At 43.3% G+C, this 18,228-nt stretch overlaps 1 protein-coding gene across 6 annotated transcripts in view; it reads right to left on the reverse strand.

Moving 5' to 3' along the window:
- Positions 1-5,896: 5,896 nt before the first annotated feature.
- Positions 5,897-18,228, reverse strand: part of LOC145531662 (transport and Golgi organization protein 1 homolog) — a 30,583-nt gene continuing 18,251 nt past the window's right edge. For all 6 annotated transcript variants that reach the window (XM_081554642.1, XM_081554641.1, XM_081554645.1 and 3 more), the window contains 10 exons: positions 17,153-17,225; positions 16,869-17,007; positions 12,985-13,086; positions 12,292-12,352; positions 12,154-12,189; positions 12,009-12,076; positions 11,792-11,886; positions 10,661-10,731; positions 7,642-7,804; positions 5,897-6,061 (listed from right to left, as the gene is read on the reverse strand). In XM_081554642.1, the coding sequence (XP_081410768.1) occupies positions 6,048-6,061; positions 7,642-7,804; positions 10,661-10,731; positions 11,792-11,886; positions 12,009-12,076; positions 12,154-12,189; positions 12,292-12,352; positions 12,985-13,086; positions 16,869-17,007; positions 17,153-17,225 (822 nt within the window). In that variant the 3' untranslated portion in view covers positions 5,897-6,047. The remainder of the gene's footprint in view (positions 6,062-7,641; positions 7,805-10,660; positions 10,732-11,791; positions 11,887-12,008; positions 12,077-12,153; positions 12,190-12,291; positions 12,353-12,984; positions 13,087-16,868; positions 17,008-17,152; positions 17,226-18,228) is intronic.

Here is an 18,228-nt window from a genome sequence, read left to right on the forward strand (position 1 = left end):
GGATTCTTTTGTGTTGTGTTTGTTTCTGGTCTACAAGAACTTGATTGGTTTCCATCATTAGTTTTGGGGTGACTTTTTCCTTTACAATGATTGCGAGGTGTTCTTAACTTTTCCTGTGGTATTCAGTATGTTTCTGTAGCTTATCTATTTGAAATATATTCATCTGTAGATGTTTATCCCAACCTCTTAATTGCTCCCTGTGCCCTAATATTTTCTTTCTGAGAATCAGAAGTTATTTAAGTTTCTGAGTCTGTTTCTTTGTGTAAAGTAGTTTCTTTGCATGAATGTTTTGATTCCACCAGTTAGGGACATCTTGTGGTATTTGTGTTTCTGTCTCTGACTCACTTCCCTTAGCATGCCAATCTCTGTCCATCCATGCTGTGGCCACGTTCATTATTCTGTTCTGTTTTATGTAATAGCAGGATTTCAGTGGAGAGGTGTGCTACTGAGACCTCATTTTCCTGTCCTGACACATTTGATTTCCTTCCAGGGTCTTGGCTCCTGGAAATCATGCTGCCCTGAAAACAGGGGCATGTGTCATCTCACATTCACATTTTCTCTGGATCTAAGCCCAGGACTGGGAGAGCGGGATTCGCCAATCATATGACTCCCCTGTGGTTAGTTTTTTTTTAGGGAAACTCATGCCTCTTCCCATACTTCCTATACCCATTTACATGCCAACAAGGAGAGAAGGAGGATTCGTTTTTCCCTAAGCCCTCTGTAGGACTCCCTTTTAATAGACCTTTTTGATGTGGGTCTTCCTGAGCCATGTGAGGTGATTCCTCGTGGTGGTTTTGATTGGCATTGTTTTAGGATTTCGTGATGTGGAGTATCTTTCAGGTGCTTCTGGTCCTTAGACAGTGTGAGTAGTACTGACCTCTTGAAATTGGCTTCTTGAAATTGAGCCCCACTTTGAAATCTTTTGGGAGGATTTTCCTAGGGATGTTATTTGAGGGAAGGTGTCATTTAAAGCCGCACAGGCCATTTGATACCAAGGGAACATTCCATGCAAAGATGGGCTCAATAAAGGACCAAAACAGTATGGACCTAACAGAACAGAAGATGTTAAGAAGAGGTGGCAAAAATTCGCAGAAGAACTATAAAAAGATCTTAATTACCCGGATAAGCACAATGGTGTGATCATTCACCTAGAGGCAGACATTCTGGAGTGTGAAGTCAAAGGGGCCTTAGGAAGCCTCAATATGAACAACGCTAGTGGAAGTGATGGAATTCCAGTCGAGCTATTTGAAATCCTAAAAGATGATGCTGTGACAGTGCTGCACTCAATACGCCAGCATATTTGGAAAACTCAGCAGTGGCCACAGGACTGGAAAAGGTCAGGTTTCATTCCACTCCCAACGAAGGACAATGCCAATCGATGTTCAAACTCCCAAATAATTGCATGGATGTCACAGGCTAGCAAAGTAATGCTCAAACTTCTCCAAGCTAGGGTTCAACAGTACATGAACTGAGAACTCCAAGATGTTCAAGATGGATTTAGAAAAGGCAGAGGAACCAGAGATGAAATTGCCAGCATCCGTTGGATCATAGGAAAAGCAAGAGAACTCCAGAGAAACCTCTACTTGTGCCTCATGGACTATGCTAAAACCTTTGACTGTTTGGATCACAAAAAAACTGGGTAAACTTCTTAATGATTTGGGCATACCTGTCCACCTTACCTGCCTCCTGAGAAATGCGTATGCAGGTCACAAAGCAACAGTTAGAACCAGACATGGCACGGCAGACTGGTTGCAAATTGGGAAAGGAGTACGTCAAGGCGGTGTATTCTCATTTTGCTTATTTAACTCATATGCAGAATACATTATGCAAAATGCCAGGGTGGATGAAGCACAGCTGGAATTAAGACTGTCGTGAGAAATCATATCAATACCTCAGATATGCAGATGATATCAGCCTTATGACAGACAGTGAAGAGGAACTAAAGAGGCTCTTGTTGAAGTGAAGGAGGAGAGAGGAAAAGCTGGCTTAAAGTTCAACATTCAAAAAGTGAAGATCATGGCATCTGGGTCCCATCACTTCTTGGCAAAGAAATGGGGAAACAATGGAAACAGTGGCTGACTTTATTTTCTTGAGTTCCAAAATCACTGCATATGGTGATTGCAGCCATGAAATTAAAAGACGCTTACTCCTTGGAAGAAAAGCTATGACCAACCTAGACAGCATATTAAAAAGCAGAGATCTCTGCCGACAAAGATCTGTCTAATCAAAGTTTTTCAGGAAGGTTTTTGAAAGGATTTTCAGGACTTGTGTATGGATGTGAAAGTTGGACCATGAAGAAAGCTGAGTGCCAAAGAACTGTTGCTTTTGAACTGTAGTATTGGAGAATACTCTTGCGAGTCCCTTGGACAGCAAGGAGATCCAACCTTCCATCCTACAAGAAATCAGTCCTGAATATTCTTTCTAAAGAACATTCACGACTGATGCAGACACTCTGGCCACGTGATGAGAGAATTGACTCTTTAGAAAAGAACTTGATGTTGGGAAAGATCAAAGAAGGAGGAAAAGTGGATGACAGAGGATGAGATGGTCGGATGGGGTCACCAACTCAATGGACATGAATTTGAGCGAGCTCTGGGATTTGTTGATGGACCACCTCAGAGAAGCCTGGTGTGCTGCAGTTCATGGTGTCGCAAAGAGTCGGCCACAACTGAGCCACTGAACTGCACTGAACTGAGGCCTTTTGACCAGTAAGAGCCCTTGAGCAGGAATCTTAAAGTAGTTGTTACAGGACGTGACCACAAGGCACCAGCATGTCTTCATGCCTGACTCTGGGTCCTTGGGCAAGCAGAGCCTTTTGCGAGTACTGCCAGTTAGAGTCAGTGAACCCGGAGAAGTGTGCTGAGACATGTTTGTCACTAACTGCTCTTGTAGTTTAAAAGAAAATGTCTGCACACAGAATCATCAGAGATACTCTGGAAAATAAGTTAAATTAAGCTAAGGATATAGGCTCTGAGGCCTAGAGCTTAGCAATCTGTGCTTTAAAAGACAAGGCAAAGACTCTCTTTCTCCTGTTAAAATTCATGTGCCACTAGTTAAAAAAGAAAATAAGAGAATGTGTACATTCTGACAAGAATTGTTTTCATTATGTACAGAGTCATAGATGCAGCCACACAGTAAAGTGTTCCTCAGAGATCACAGATGTGATGTGTGTGTGTCACAGTGTGTGATGTGTGTCACAGTGTGTCCCAAGGCTTGTGTCTCATTACTTCTTCTCCTTTTGCCTTGAGTCCCGAGACTCACCCCAACTCCTGCAAAACCACACTGCCAAAAAGGTGCAATAGTCCATAGCTGAGGTCACGCTAAGAAAGGTGCTGGTGTTGAAATCCTCAGTCCAAGGGACACACGGAGCCCAGGGTGTTTTGAAATCTCTTGCCGACCAGAGGTTCCACTGCGTTTGAGTGCAGCTCGCTTGGATTTCCTCAAGGAAGGCCAGCCAATATCCAGACTTTGGTGGGCTCATTCCGTTGGCTTACATGATACATGACTTAACACTAGTAGGGAGCCAATTTCCTGAGACAATGGTGCCTTACCAAGTCTTCCTTGAAACTTCACAGGAATGTTTATGTTCCAAAGGGACATTACACTTTAACCTAAATTTCACCAAGATGATGATGTGGAACAGAAACCCAGTTGACCTTCTGTGAATATGCATTTTGTGAGAGAATTAAACCTTCCTGTGGGAAGCCACTAGAATCTGAATCACAAGTGAACACACTCTAACCATGTCTGTCCTGAGTGTTGCATGACTTAATGTCTTTGGAAGAGAAATTTCCCAATATAGAGTCAACCATCTTCCTCAAAACCGCAGCCAGCAGGTCACAGAAGGGGGATTGTAGAAGGTGGAATCCTTCTCAAGGCAGACCTTGGCTCAAGGCAAAGTCATAGGACCCACCTCTCATGAGACCTTGGGAAATTCACATCCCCTCTGTATCTCTTCACCCACAAAATGGGTTATTGACAGTGTTATGTAAATGCAACACTGCATGTAAATAATTTGGTCAATTTGCACATTATACTGCTCAGTATGAATCCACAATACATTTTATCTGATACTACTCAGTAATTTATTGGTAGTCCCAGCTCCTTAGGGTTGGAAGGAATTCCGGTTGACAGTAAAGTGAAAGTGAAGTTGCTCAGTCGTGTCTGACACTTTGCGACCCCATGAACTGTGTAGCCCACCACGCTCCTGCATCCATGGAATTTTCCAGGCGAGAATACTGGAGATCTTCCTTCTCCAGGGGATCTTCCCGACACAGGCATTGAACTCGCGTCTGCCACATTGCGGGCAGACGGTTTACCATTTGAGCCACCAGGGAAGCCTGGCTGACAGTAGGAGACCCAGTATCTTTGAAGCCTGATAACCTCAGAAGGGATTCAATTCGATCTTTGCCAGTTCTAGGCAATGGATAATGGGGCCAGCACATTGTTTGAAGCCTGGTTTTGAACAATGAAGGCCCAGCTGGTGCGGTGGGAAATGCAGCATGACTATATGCATGACTATATGAGGAGTCAGGGTCAACTCCCCACAAGCTAGACTCTAGGATTTATTGCCAAAGGGAAGCTCTATTCCTGAAAGCTAATCCCTTGGAACCAGCAATCCCAAACAAAATGGAAGGTACAAATCTTTCCAAGTGTGATGATCCCTAGGAAGCTCAGCTTCCGCAAGGATGCAGCATCAGAGCTCCAGGAACTGTGATGCCCAGGAATCTTGCCTTTTCTGCCTCCTCCACTCCGGGTCTTTTCACAGAGTGGCATCAACTCTGGCCCATCGTTCCCCACCACATACACTGGACTGGCCCACTCCTTCCTTTTTGCTTCCTCATGTCTCTGCTTCTCGCTACAGTTGTTCCCCTCTGTCACTTTCTGTCACTCTATGGGACTTGACTCTTACCTGTCTCTCTCAATCACTGTTTCTCTCCCTGCTTATCCCTTCCTCTGTCTCTCTCCGCAGGCCCTCAGGCACGCTGCTCCAGTCCATCCCCATTGAGGCCCACAGGGCACCAATTCTCCCAGTCCTCCTACCCTCATTGGCAAGATTTGGCCCAGGCTCTGCTCATAGTGGGAGAGAAGCTGTTTTAGAGAGACTGCTCATGCTGGTATTTTCTGCTGCCCTGGGGCTCCCAGCTATTCCTGGGTAGCCCAGTCACACTTTGATCTGTTGGTGGCCCAGCCTTGACCCCAGAGCCGCTGGAGGACTGGGTGCCTCTGCCACTTGGAAGGAGGGGGGACCCTGCAGGCTCCAAGGGCTCCTGGGGCAGGATGGTTGGATTGGGGGACTTGAAGGGAGATAGATATTTCTACCCAATACCTTCTTCTTGACATTGATGGGGGACTCAACCATCATTGCACATTTCTCAATAAAGAGATTGTGGGAGGAATAAGGGAGCTCATGGGACCTACTAAGGAAACTTTTGCCATTACCCACCCCACTCAGGGCCACCTGGACTTGGGAACAGCTGGCAGGGTGGGGGAAGAAGAGTACAAAGCCTGGATTAGTGCAGGACCCCCGCACTAGACTCCCTCAGCCACTCCTGGCACCTCCTCCATTCCTCACAATAAGAAATGGCCACTTCGTGGGCACAGATGCCTGTCTCTCTGATGACCAGATACCCCTGTGACTGACAGGATCCATGTACTCAGTATTTATAGACGGAATAAACACAACCATCCCTAGGTCTAGACATAGGATGTGTCCAGCACCCTGGAAAGATCTATTGGGCCCCCTTGCACTCAACACTACCTCACCGGATGACCCTGCTTCTGCCCCATCACTGTAGGTCCTGCCTGTTTGTGACCTGGGTGTAAATGAATCACACCCTGTGTACACAATGGGTGTGACTGTTGGTCCTCCAGGAAGCAGACACTGACACAGAGATAGAACTGTGGAAGGTTTATTAGGGCTGACAATGGGAGAGACAGTAGTGGAAGGGGCAGGGAGGCATTCGGGCCAGAATGTAGATCTGACACCTGCTCTAAATATACAGTTGCCATAGTCTGCTTGTCATGGCTCAAGATCCTCTTCAAATTTAAACTAGTTCTCCTGTAAGGGAAAGACATTTTGATTCATTTCAATGTAATCTGATTTTTCCCTACACGCATTTTGCCTTCTCTAATACATCTGTGATCTCTGAGGAACACTTTACTGTGTGGCTGCATCTATGACTCTGTACATAATGAAAACAATTCTTGTCAGAATGTACACATTCTCTTATTTTCTTTTTTAACTAGTGGCACATGAATTTTAACAGGAGAAAGAGAGTCTTTGCCTTGTCTTTTAAAGCACAGATTGCTAAGCTCTAGGCCTCAGAGCCTATATCCTTAGCTTAATTTAACTTATTTTCCAGAGTATCTCTGATGATTCTGTGTGCAGACATTTTCTTTTAAACTACAAGAGCAGTTAGTGACAAACATGTCTCAGCCAGTCTGCAAAATTCTATATGTACTTGATCTCATCTTTCTCATGATGACATCAGAAATCAATATTATCCCTGTTTTAACGATAGAAAGCTCACATTGTCTCTAGGTCCCTCTGAGTATTAGGGACTGAACAACAGGTATACTAGCAAAGAATAATGTACAATATACTGTGAGGAAAATGTGGGAGATGCAAAGCTGACAGTCAGGGGTGAGGACTAGAGGATGCAGGAATGTGGTGACAGGGCTCCTGCAGGAGTGGCCCTGGATCAACCTTGAATTCCCTGGGAAGAGCCTGCCTTATGCTGAAGGCCAAGGCAGCTATTCAGCTCATCTAGATCTTGCCTGCATTTTCAAATCATTGGACCAAAAAAAAAAAAGCTTCAGCCACACAAAATATTCTGAAAGAACCAAGTTAAACATCCTTGTTTCCTTGATATCCAGAGCCTTCTTTCACCCATAACCAGAACTTTCAGAAATCCAACGAAAACAACAATCCTTATGAGACATTATTATTTAAGGGCTTTATGGCAACAATGGCATCTAAAGGGGATAATGCATTGCCAGCACTGTGTCATTTCAACACACGGCGGCCCTGTGTGGACATCTTACTGCCTTCAGAGTTCCTGCCCAAACTGTTTGCCCTGCTGGAAATAGCCTTCCAGTTCCATCTAAGTGACACTACCTCACTTTTTACTTTTTCTTCTAAAACATCCTATGTATTCCTGTGTGACTCACAGATCCCTCTTTTGCACTCTAGGGCCTTGAATTGGTGCTTCTGTTATGATGCTCACAAGTTCTGTGTCACTTATGTATCATTTATCTCTCTCTCTGTTTCTCTCAGGGAATATTTTAATCCTTGAAATTAGGGATGTGTCTTATCTCTCACAGAACACAACAAGTGGTTTCTGTATGAGGTAAATCTGCAAAACTGGTATTTCTCTCTTTTTCTAAAAAGCTTTTTTCCTTCTCTGCAAGGAACACCTGATGCCCAGCTCAGTTTGGGTAACCAGCCCATCGAAACATGTGAAGACCAGCCCATCACCTGTATGTCCTGAGAAACTTGAGGGATGAATGTTACAATGACCTCAGTCAGGTTTGTCTTTACAAAGCCATTGGTATACATATCTGCATTGCCTCTAAAAACTTAAAAGAAAGATAGAAGAACATGCTTCACAAGTTAGCATACTCTTCAGATCATCTTACCATCTGAAAGCTGTGGAGGCATTGGGTGGGGTCCCAGAGGACCACAGGGTGGAGGAGGTGGAAGAGGCCCATAGCCCTTGAGTGGTGATGAAGGGCAGCCCATGGGGTAGGGCATGCAAGGTGGTCTTGGGAGAGGAAAGGGCCCTGTTGCATCCATAATGACCTGTAGAACAGAAGTTTTAAATATGTTGATATGACAGACAAAAGCCCCAACATCAACAAAAGCTGAAACCCAATGAAGCAGGTGCCAGCACCTGGTACCCTCCCGTCTTCCAGGTTCCAAGAGAGCTGCCTAATGCCAGAGAACTCCACACATCTTTCTGGGTCCTGCCCACAGCATGGGTTAAAAGGGTATAAAACACTGTCAACACATGCTAATGCCTGTATCTGTAAATGTATAAAGTCAAGGGTCCTGTCTCAGAGGATTAACAGAGAAAATACCAAAGTGATAAAGTAGCATATTCCCGACAGGAAGGCCTCCGTGTGCAGAAGAACCCTCCACCACTCCATTACTACCACCAAAGAAGCTTGTTCTTTGCACACTAAGAACAGAGAGAATGAAAGGAAATGAAAAGCCCATTCTCTGCATATGGAATCATAGCTACTCCTGGGTAAAACTCTGCCTGCAAGACCATGCCCGCATCCTCTGTGCTTCCTTAATGACAAAGGAGATCTAGCCTCCTTGGAGGTGCTGCTCATGGGCACAAAGATGTCTAGGGAGAGGGGAATTCCTGGAGTCTTGCAGGGGAGTTGTGCATCTGTTTTAAGATTTCAGGGAATCCTAAATCTATAAACAGATAGGCCCAGTTCCACTTATCTTAACACACAGGAAATTCTGAACTTTACCCTATGGGATGCAGATTAAATGTGTACTATGGGGGAAAAAAAAGAGTTGAGCCCTCTGAATAACAGAACTAAGCCAAATGTGTTTTGATTTCAGGTATATAAATCCTGTGATGTAGGATGAGAGATGTATCAGCTGTAACAGCTTAAAGGACACAACACAACCTGCTTACATGAATGAACACAATGTAAGGACTTGGAAATCACCCCTGCAGGTTATTATAGACCTTCTACTCTTCACTACTCTGTTTACAGTGTACATGTTTTACTAAAAATATAACATTTCTGAAAATCGAGATTTTTAAACCTAGGTGTCACTAGAAGGATTCTGTTTAGCATATTTTCCAACAGAGATGGGACAGCAATGAATTACGAAACTTATATTACCCAAGCACATTCAATTTTCACAAAATACACAAAGGTACAAAATAATAATAGTAATAATCACATTTCAGTAATCTAGTAACATTCCCAAATAAAGGAGATCAGGAGGGACTCAACTGTGCCAGGAGACTTAAGTATGAAGCTATCTGTCATCCTCCTCACATTATTTCCAGGGGCACACAGTGAAAGTCGGGCAGGCCTCAGCCTCTAAGTACTAGTGGTTCTGGTTGTTGTTGTCTTGTCACTCATTTGTGTCTGACACTTTACAACACCATGGACTACAGCACGCCACGCTTCCCTGTCCTGCACTATCTCCCGGAGTTTGCTCAAACTCATGTCTGTTGAGTCAATATTGCCATCCAACCATCTCATTCTCTGTCACTCCCTTCTCCTCCTACCCTCAATCTTTCACACCATCAGGGTCTTTTCCAATGAGTTGACTCTTCACATTAGGCGGCCAAAGTACCGAAGCTTCATCTTCAGCCTCAGTCCTTCCAATGAATATTCAGGGTTGAGTTCCTTTAGAATTGACTGGTTGGATCTCCTTGCTGTCCAAGGGACTCTCAAAGTCTTCTCCAGCACCACAGTTCAAAAGCATCAATTCTTTGGCAACCAGCCTCCTTTATGGTCCAACTCTCACATCCAGTACATGACTCTACGGACCTTTCTTGGCAAAGTAATGTCTCTGCTTTTTAATACACTGTCTAGATTTGTCTTAACTTTTCTTCCAAGGAGGAGGCATCCTAATTTCATGGCTGCAGTCACCATCTGCAGTGATTTTAGAGCCCACTGGGTCATGCTCAGTAAATCTTTATTCCAAGTTTCTGCTGATGGGTGGGGTTGTGCTCCCTCCCTCTAGTTTGGCCTTTCACCACCTGGGTGAGTTTCACCCAGTTTTCACATCCACAACTGGGTGTCATTTCTGCTTTGGCTCAGCCTCTTCATTCCTTCTGGAGCTATTTCTCCACTCTTCTCCAGTAGCATATTGGGCAACTACCCACCTGGGGGGTTCATCTTTCAGTGTCATATATTTTTGCCTCTTTACACTGTTCGTGGGTTTCTCAAGGCAAGAGTGCTGAAGTGGTTTGTCATTCCCTTCTCCAGGGGACCATGTTTTGTCAGAACTCTCCACCATGACCCATCTGTCTTGGATGGCCCTCAACAGCGTGGTTCATAGTTTCACTGAGTTACACAAGGCTGTGATCCATTTGATCATTTTGGTTAGTTTTCTGTGATTGTGGTTTTCATTCTGTCTTCCCTCTGATGGATGTGGATAAGAGACTTGTACAAGCTTCCTGAGGTGAGGGGCTGTCTGTGGGGAAAACTGAGTCTTGCTTTGGTGGGCAGGGCCATGCTCAGTAAATCTTTAATTTTCTGCTGACGGGTGGGGTTGTGCTCTCTCCCTCTAGTTTGGCCTGAGGCGGCCCGGTCCTATGGTCTGTATTCTCTAAGGAAGGGCTATAGTCTATGGTAAGCCTAATGACAACCTCCTCTAGGAGGACTTATGCCAACATGCCACGCTTCTCAGGAATCCTGCTACCAGTGCCCCTGACCTTGTGACAGATCACTGTCAACCCATGCTTCTGACGGTTCTGGGAGTGATACCAAATGTGACTAGCTGAAAATAGAGAAGCCTGTAGATTCTTGGGGAGGAGTTTGCTTTCCCAGGTAAAAATGACATGGTAGATATATCACAATCAACCACACAATCTAGAGATGAAGTCAAGAAAGGGTGTTATACAAAAAGAAGTTTCCAGAAATAGTTTCAACTATAAATGACCACAGCATTTACCTGGCCCTTTTGTACATCCTTAGTAGGGAAAGAATTTCTGTTTCTCATGGGAACCATGCCAGGTCCTGCATCTGATAAAGGAGAAGAGATTGGAGGTTTATTCCAAATTGTACAGGTTCTGAGAAAGAAAAACAATCCTACATTCCTTCTTCCACCATCTTACACTCTTTCCCACTCTCAGGTCCATTACCAGAAGCCAAGGCTTCCCCCATGCCTCAAGTGATCCCCAGGAGGGGAGCAAGACCCTGACCTTTGAGGAAGACCACAGGGCCAGAGTTCATGTATTTTCATAACTAGTCAGCCAGCTGTGGACAGGTCTCAACTAGCTGGAAATCAACATTGAAGCAACCGTTTCCCAATACACGTCAGAGGAAATCCCAATTTAATCTCAGATTAGAAACCGAAATGAGAATATCCTTGGATAGGTAGAAAATCAACAAGCCCTCAACATGAAGAGCAGGAGTTCTTTTTTTGGCCACAGGGGGATTTTTCAATTTTCCTGTCTCTGTATAAGTTGTCTTCTATATGTGTCCAGGCATTATATAAATATTCATGATGGGAAATAGACTTAAGACTAATTTTATAATAATGAGAAAAGGAAAGCTGTGGAGATTCATCAGTGAAAGTGTCATGTCATGGCAATGATGTTAGAGGAGCAAAATTACATAGAAATTTAATTTTTGAGTGGAATACCTAACCCATTGTAAAATAATAAAACAAATAGAATAAAGGAACCTCCAAAAACAGTAAATAAATGCCTATTTTTGCTAATAAAAATAATAAATTCTCTCCCATATTTTCAAGGTGGGGAAGAAAGCTTGGACCCGCTTGCCCTCCAGGCCTATCTCTTTAGTTAGAGGAACCAAGTTTGGGGGCTAAGGGGATGGGGAGGCTCCTCAGTAAGTGGTGGGGCCTGAGCTCCACCAATCACAAGGCACAGGCCCAGAAAGTCATTCTGACTGAGGAATCTGAGGAAAACATCTCCTGTCACTCCTTGAGACAACTTCTTGTCTTCAGTAAGCACTGGTTATTGTTCCTGGGCAACACAATCATCACTCACAGGAGAAAGAATGACAGGGTGCGGTTTTGCAGCAGAAGTTAAGTTGTTGCACTTCACAATGTGCTCCCTACCTCTCCCTGGGGGGTTCTGTGTCTCAGGTCTTCCCAGCACCAGTTTCGGCATCCTATATTTCTCTTGCAGCCCCCTTTTTTCAATTATGGCCAATCTTGAATATAGAAAAAGAATCGACTTCAGTGAGAATTCCAACACCAGTCCTTGACTAGACCCTAATGGCTTAGCCCTAATACCTCAAAGACACCCTTAAAAACTGTACAAGAAATCCCATACTTGTGTCTCAGGTAGGCGGCTTCCCTGCTCTGCTCTGCCATCTCTCTCTCCAAAATCTGACCTTTGATCTGCGGGAGGAAAACCACACTCAAGTTCAGTTGGGGCAACTACAAAATGAAGGAGAGAAAGAAAGAAAAGGACTTACCCAGTTGTCCTGAGCCTTCTTCTCAAGAAGAGAAATCTGAAAAAGGCAACACATCAATAAACCCCCCAGGATTGGGAATTCTAAGGACCCCTCTTCAGCAGCCTGAGGTGCTCAGTAATTTGGGTGGAGGTAGGTCACCTTGTGTCTGAAGCTGAGCTCCTCCTGCTGCAGCTGTTCTTGCATTTGTTCAATTTGTTGCCTGTGAATTATAATACAATTGCTTTCATCACATAAAGCTTAACATTGAGCATGATTTTAATAATTGCCCAAGTTCCTGTTATCCTCATATCTGTCTCCAGATACAATTTATTAATACATATAAAGCACTTTCCACATGATTATAAAGTGACAGTACGAGCAAACCTACTGTTAACATCCTTCTCTTATTATCTTAAATAATGCCTACAGGGTTCTGAGTTGATATCATTCCCATACATTTTCAATATTTCTCTAATTTATTGTGTGATGAGTGACTGATCATAAAGCTTTTATTCTCTTTTTACTTATATTCTTACCATAATTTCCAGGGTTGCAAAAACTAGGTCCATTAGTGAGACTACTGTATTAGTGGACACAGTTCTTCCTAAAACAAGGTTCATTCTCAAGTAACTTCAACTAAGTTTCCATACAATCTGGCCAGCTTTGGGGATCAGTATATTTTTAGTGACTTAAATTGTTTGTTCTTTGTAATACTTATGTTTTCCCCATACATTCTCTATGTATGTATCTTCTGAAGTTTTGGGCTAACTGGTTCCACACATTGTACAAAAGTTAAAATCAAAAACTCAAAAACAGTTTCATGAACCACTGGTATTTAGTATTTAACCTTACTTGTAATTGTGTGCTTCTCCTGAAACTAATTTCAACTTTTCCTCTGCAGCTGACAGCTGATTCTCCCTTTCAATCAACTCGCATTGTTTCTTTTTCAGTTTTCTAAGATGGAAAAAGATATATACATTGTCCAGTAGCCAGTGTGAAATTCTGCCTTCCTTATCTCCCAAAAGCCTGAAGGTCTAGCTTCAAATTTCCCTCCCCACCTCCCCAACAGTGCATAGACTGACAACATAATATGACAAATGAATTGAAGTCCCTCATCTAAGATTAAAGAAAAACCAAACTTCAACCTGCTAGCAAGTCTCTCTGCAATCTAAGTTTCTCTTTACAGTTCTTTACTCCTATTAATTCATCATAAAGTCATATAAAAAATGTACTTGGTGCCCTCCCAGGGTCAGTCCTGCATTTGAGATGGTAAAGACTCAATTTGTTTCAATGTGGAAAATGATACCTGACCAACTCATCCCAAGTAAACACATTATGATGAAGCAGGTGATCATAATGAATTTTATGCCTCATGGGGAGCCCTGATTCTTCATCCAGGCTGTGTATTGATGCAGACAATCAGCCAAAGAGAGTCTTCCAGGATATGGCTTCATTAACACTCTCCAATAACTATCCAACATTTCTATGGTTCAAGAGTGGAATCCCTACCTCTTTTTCTAAGGGAAAAAAAAGATCCAAGAAAAAGATCCAAGAAGAAAAAGCAAATCTTACTGCTATATTAAAATGATGTGAACTGTCACACAGTCAGGGTGTTATCTCCAGGAGACAGATTTCAGATGGAAAACTAACAACTTCAGGGTATTAACCTACTTTCACAAGACTGAGTCATTGATTTTGAGAACAGTAGATGTCCTTTTCATTATAGGGGACTGGAATGCAAAAGTAGGAAGTCAAGAAACACCTGGCGTACAGGCAAGTTTGGCCTTGGAGTACAGAATGAAGCAGGGCAAAGGCTAATAGAGTTTTGCCACGAGAACGCACTGGTAATAGCAAACACCTTATTCCAACAACACAAGAGAAGACTCTACACGTGGACATCACCAGATGGTCAACACCGAAATCAGATTGATTATATTCTTTGCAGCCAAAGATGGAGAAGCTCTATACAGTCAGCAAAAACAAGACCAGGAGCAGACTGTGGCTCAGATCATGAACTGCTTATTGCCAAATTCAGACTTAAATTGAAGAAAGTAGGGAAAACCACTAGACCATTCAGGTATGACCTAGATCAGATCCCTTATGAGTATACAGTAGAAGTGACAAATAGATTTAAGGGACTAGACCTGATAGACAGAGTGCCTGATGAACTATGGACAGAGGTTCGTGACATTGTACAGGAGACAGGGATCAAGAAAATCCCCATGGAAAAGAAATGCAAAAAAGCAAAATGGCTGTCTGAGGAGGCCTTTCAGATAGCTGGGAAGAGAAGAGAAGCGAAAAGCAAAGGAGAAAAGGAAAGAGATTCCCATCTGAATGCAGAGTTCCAAAGAATAGCAAGGAGACATAAGAAAGCCTTCCTCAGCGATCAGTGCAAACAAATAGAGGAAAACAACAGATTGGGAAAGACTAGAGACCTCTTCAAGAAAATTAGAGATACCAAAGGAACATTTCATGCAAAGATAGGATCGATAAAGGACAGAAATGGTATGGACCTAACAGAAGCAGAAGATATTAAGAAGAGGTGGCAAGAATACACAGAAGAACTGTACAAAAAAGATCTTCACGACCCAGATAATCACGATGGTGTGATCACTCACCTAGAGCCAGACATCCTGGAATGTGAAGTTAAGTGGGCCTTAGAAAGCATCACTTCGAACAAAGCTAGTGGAGGTGATGGAATTCCAGTTGAGCTATTTCAAATCCTCAAAGGTGATGCTGTGAAAGTGCTGCACTCAATATGCCAGCAAATTTGGAAAACTCAGCAGTGGCCACAGGACTGGAAAAGGTCAGTTTTCGTTCCAATCCCAAAGAAAGGCAATGCCAAAGAATGCTCAAACTACCGCACAATTGCACTCATCTCACATGCTAGTAAAGTAATGCTCAAAATTCTCCAAGCCAGGCTTCAGCAATACGTGAACCGTGAACTTCCAGATGTTCAAGCTGGTTTTAGAAAAGGCAGAGGAACCAGAGATCAAATTGGCAATATCCGTTGGATCATCGAAAAAGCAAGAGAGTTCCAGAAAAACATCTATTTCTGCTTTATTGACTATGCCAAAGCCTTTGACTGTGTGGATCACAATAAACTGTGGAAAATTCTCAAAGAGATGGGAATACCAGACCATCTGACCTGTCTCTTGAGAAACCTGTATGCAGGTCAGGAAGCAACAGTTAGAACTGGACATGGAACAACAGACTGGTTCCAAATAGGAAAAGGAGTACGTCAAGGCTGTATATTGTCACCCTGCTTGTTTAACTTATATGCAGAGTACATCATGAGAAATGCTGGGCTGGAAGAAACACAAGCTGGAATCAAGATTGCCAGGAGAAATATCAATAACCTCAGATATGCGGATGATATCACCCTTATGGCAGAAAGTGAAGAAGAACTAAAGGGCCTCTTGATGAAGGTGAAGGAGGAGAGTGAAAAAGTTGGCTTAAAGCTCAACGTTCAGAAAACTAAGATCATGGCATCTGGTCCCATCACTCCATGGGAAATAGATGGGGAAACAGTGGAAACAGTGTCAGGCTTTACTTTTTTGGGCTCCAGAATCACTGCTGATGGTGACTGCAGCCATGAAATTAAAAGACGCTTACTCCTTGGAAGGAAGGTTATGGCCAACCTAGATAGCATGTTTAAAAGCAGAGACATTACTTTGCCAACAAAAGTCCGTCTAGTCAAGGCTATGGTTTTTCCAGTGGTCATGTATGCATGTGAGAGTTGGATGGTGAAGAAAGCTGAGTGCCGAAGAATTGATGCTTTTGAACTGTGGTGTTGGAGAAGACTCTTGAGAGTCCCTTGGACTGCAAGGAGATCCAATCAATCCATCCTAAAAGAGATCAATCCTGGGTGTTCATTGGAAGGTCTGATGTTGAAGCTGAAGTTCCAATACTTCGGCCACCTCATGCGAAGGGTTGACTCATTGGAAAAGACCCTAATGCTGGGTAGGATTGGGGGCGGGAGGAGAAGGGGACGACAGAGGATGAGATGGTTGGATGGCATCACTGACTCGATGAACATGGGTTTGGGTAGACTCCGGGAGTTGGTGATGGACAGAGAGGCCTGGCATGCTGCAATTCATGGGGTCGCAGAGAGTCGGACACGACTGAGCGACTGAACTGAACTGAAAGGCCAATGGCTTAACAAAGGGATGATGTGCTGTGTTTTTTTAGATTATTTTGTTCATGGTTCCAGTTCAAAGGGTTTCAATCTGATACTTTTCTATGGAATCATATGCAAAATTCAAAAATTCTGGAGACACGGATAAAAGCACTAAGGAGAAAAAGGTACCTGCATTTCTGTCTGGCCTCCCAGGCAATCTTTAAGCAAATGCTTTAGACTGGCTGTAATGTAGTAGTTGTATGGTAAGGTACTGAGTGCAGAATAAAATGTGACTTGACATAGGGTTGGGAGAACCAGACAATGTGCTGGGACTGAAACTTACAGGATAATGTAAATGGATCCAGAGGGGATCCAGGTATTAATTTAATTGATGCTGGGACAATGCCTCTACTACCCAAATAAACTATAAGAAAGAATGTGTGATGATCACTTAGAACAGAAAGAAAAATGTGGATTAAGGAAATCAAGGTAGGATGAATGTGTTGGATGAGTTTGGCAAAAATACCCTGGAACCTATTCTAAAAGAAATATGATTATCTACATCGGTTGACACATTCATTTATACAACAGTGTTTGGAACATATGAACATCTTACTCTTTTGCAGCCATTTTTCTTTGTTCATAGAATTCAACAAGGAAGGCTTCATTTCTCTTCAGCATTTTTAATTCCGCTTCCTTCTCTGCTTTCACAGACCTCAGTGCATCACAGATGTCTTTCAGGTTCTTTCCACTGTCTGTAAGGAAGGCATTTTCTTTGTGTGAGAAGTTGTTTGGGGTGAGGACAAAAGTGAGGAAGAATCCTGAAGGAAAGAATTCTGTGCCTCCCCGCAGCAAAGTTATTTCCATTATGTGGGGCCTTCCTCCCAAAAAACAACATACCTACAAATTGACGGTTTTTGTTCCTCAAGGCTCTCAGCTCTGAATCCTCAAATTCAGTATTGGCATCTTGTAACTTTAAACAGACATGGAAAAAAACCCAAAACATTCAGGAAGTAATGATCCACAATAATGTGAGTATACTTAACACAGGAGGGTTGTGCACTTAAAATGGTTAATATGGTTCATTTGATTTATGTGCATTACAGCACAATCAAAAATTGGTAAGGAAGGTATGGAAGTAAGATGGCAGAGGAGAAGGATCTTGATGTCACCTCCTCTCACAAAAACATCAGAATCAAAACTAATTACTCAACAACCATAGACAAAAATGACTGAAACCTAGCAAAAAAAAAAAAAAAAAAAAGATTCTACATCCAAAGACAAAGAAGAAGCCACAACAAGACAACATGAAGGCCGCAACTGCAAAATAATCAAATCCCATACCCGCCAGATGCCTGTCTGCCTGCATGCATGCTCAGTCATGTCAGACTCTTTGCAACTCCATGGACTGTAGCCCACCAAGCTCCTCTGTCCACGGAATTTTCCAGGCAAGAAGACAGGAGTGGGTTGTCATTTCCTTCTCCAGGGGATCTTCCTGACCCAGGGATTGAACTAGCATCTCTTGTTTCTCCTGCATTGGCAGCCAGATTCTTTACCAGCTGAGCCACTGGGGTGGGTGACCCTCAATCTAGAAAATAATTATATCACAGATGTTCTCCCATAGCAGCGATAGTTCTGAGACCCATGTCAGTCTTCCCAGCCTGGGGATCTGTCACTGGGATGAGGAACCCCTGGAGGATTTGGCTTAGAATGTCAGTGAGGCTTGATCACAGAAATGCCGCAGGACTAGGGGAAAGAGACACTACACACTTGGAAGGCGCAATCAAGGTTTTATGAGCAATGGGACCCAGGGAAGAAGTAACGACTTCATAGGAACCTGGGCCAGACCTACCTGCTGGTCTTGGATGGGGCTCCAGGAGGCAGAGGCAGCTGTGGCTCACTGTGGGGACAAGGACACTTGTGATGGAAGTACTGTGAAATACTCATTGACATCAACTCTCCTGGAGGCTGCCCTT

This window comes from Giraffa tippelskirchi, chromosome 13 (genome assembly GCF_054371585.1).
Source record: "Giraffa tippelskirchi isolate mGirTip1 chromosome 13, T2T-mGirTip1v1.2.pri, whole genome shotgun sequence".
NCBI classification, from domain to species: Eukaryota; Metazoa; Chordata; class Mammalia; order Artiodactyla; family Giraffidae; genus Giraffa; species Giraffa tippelskirchi.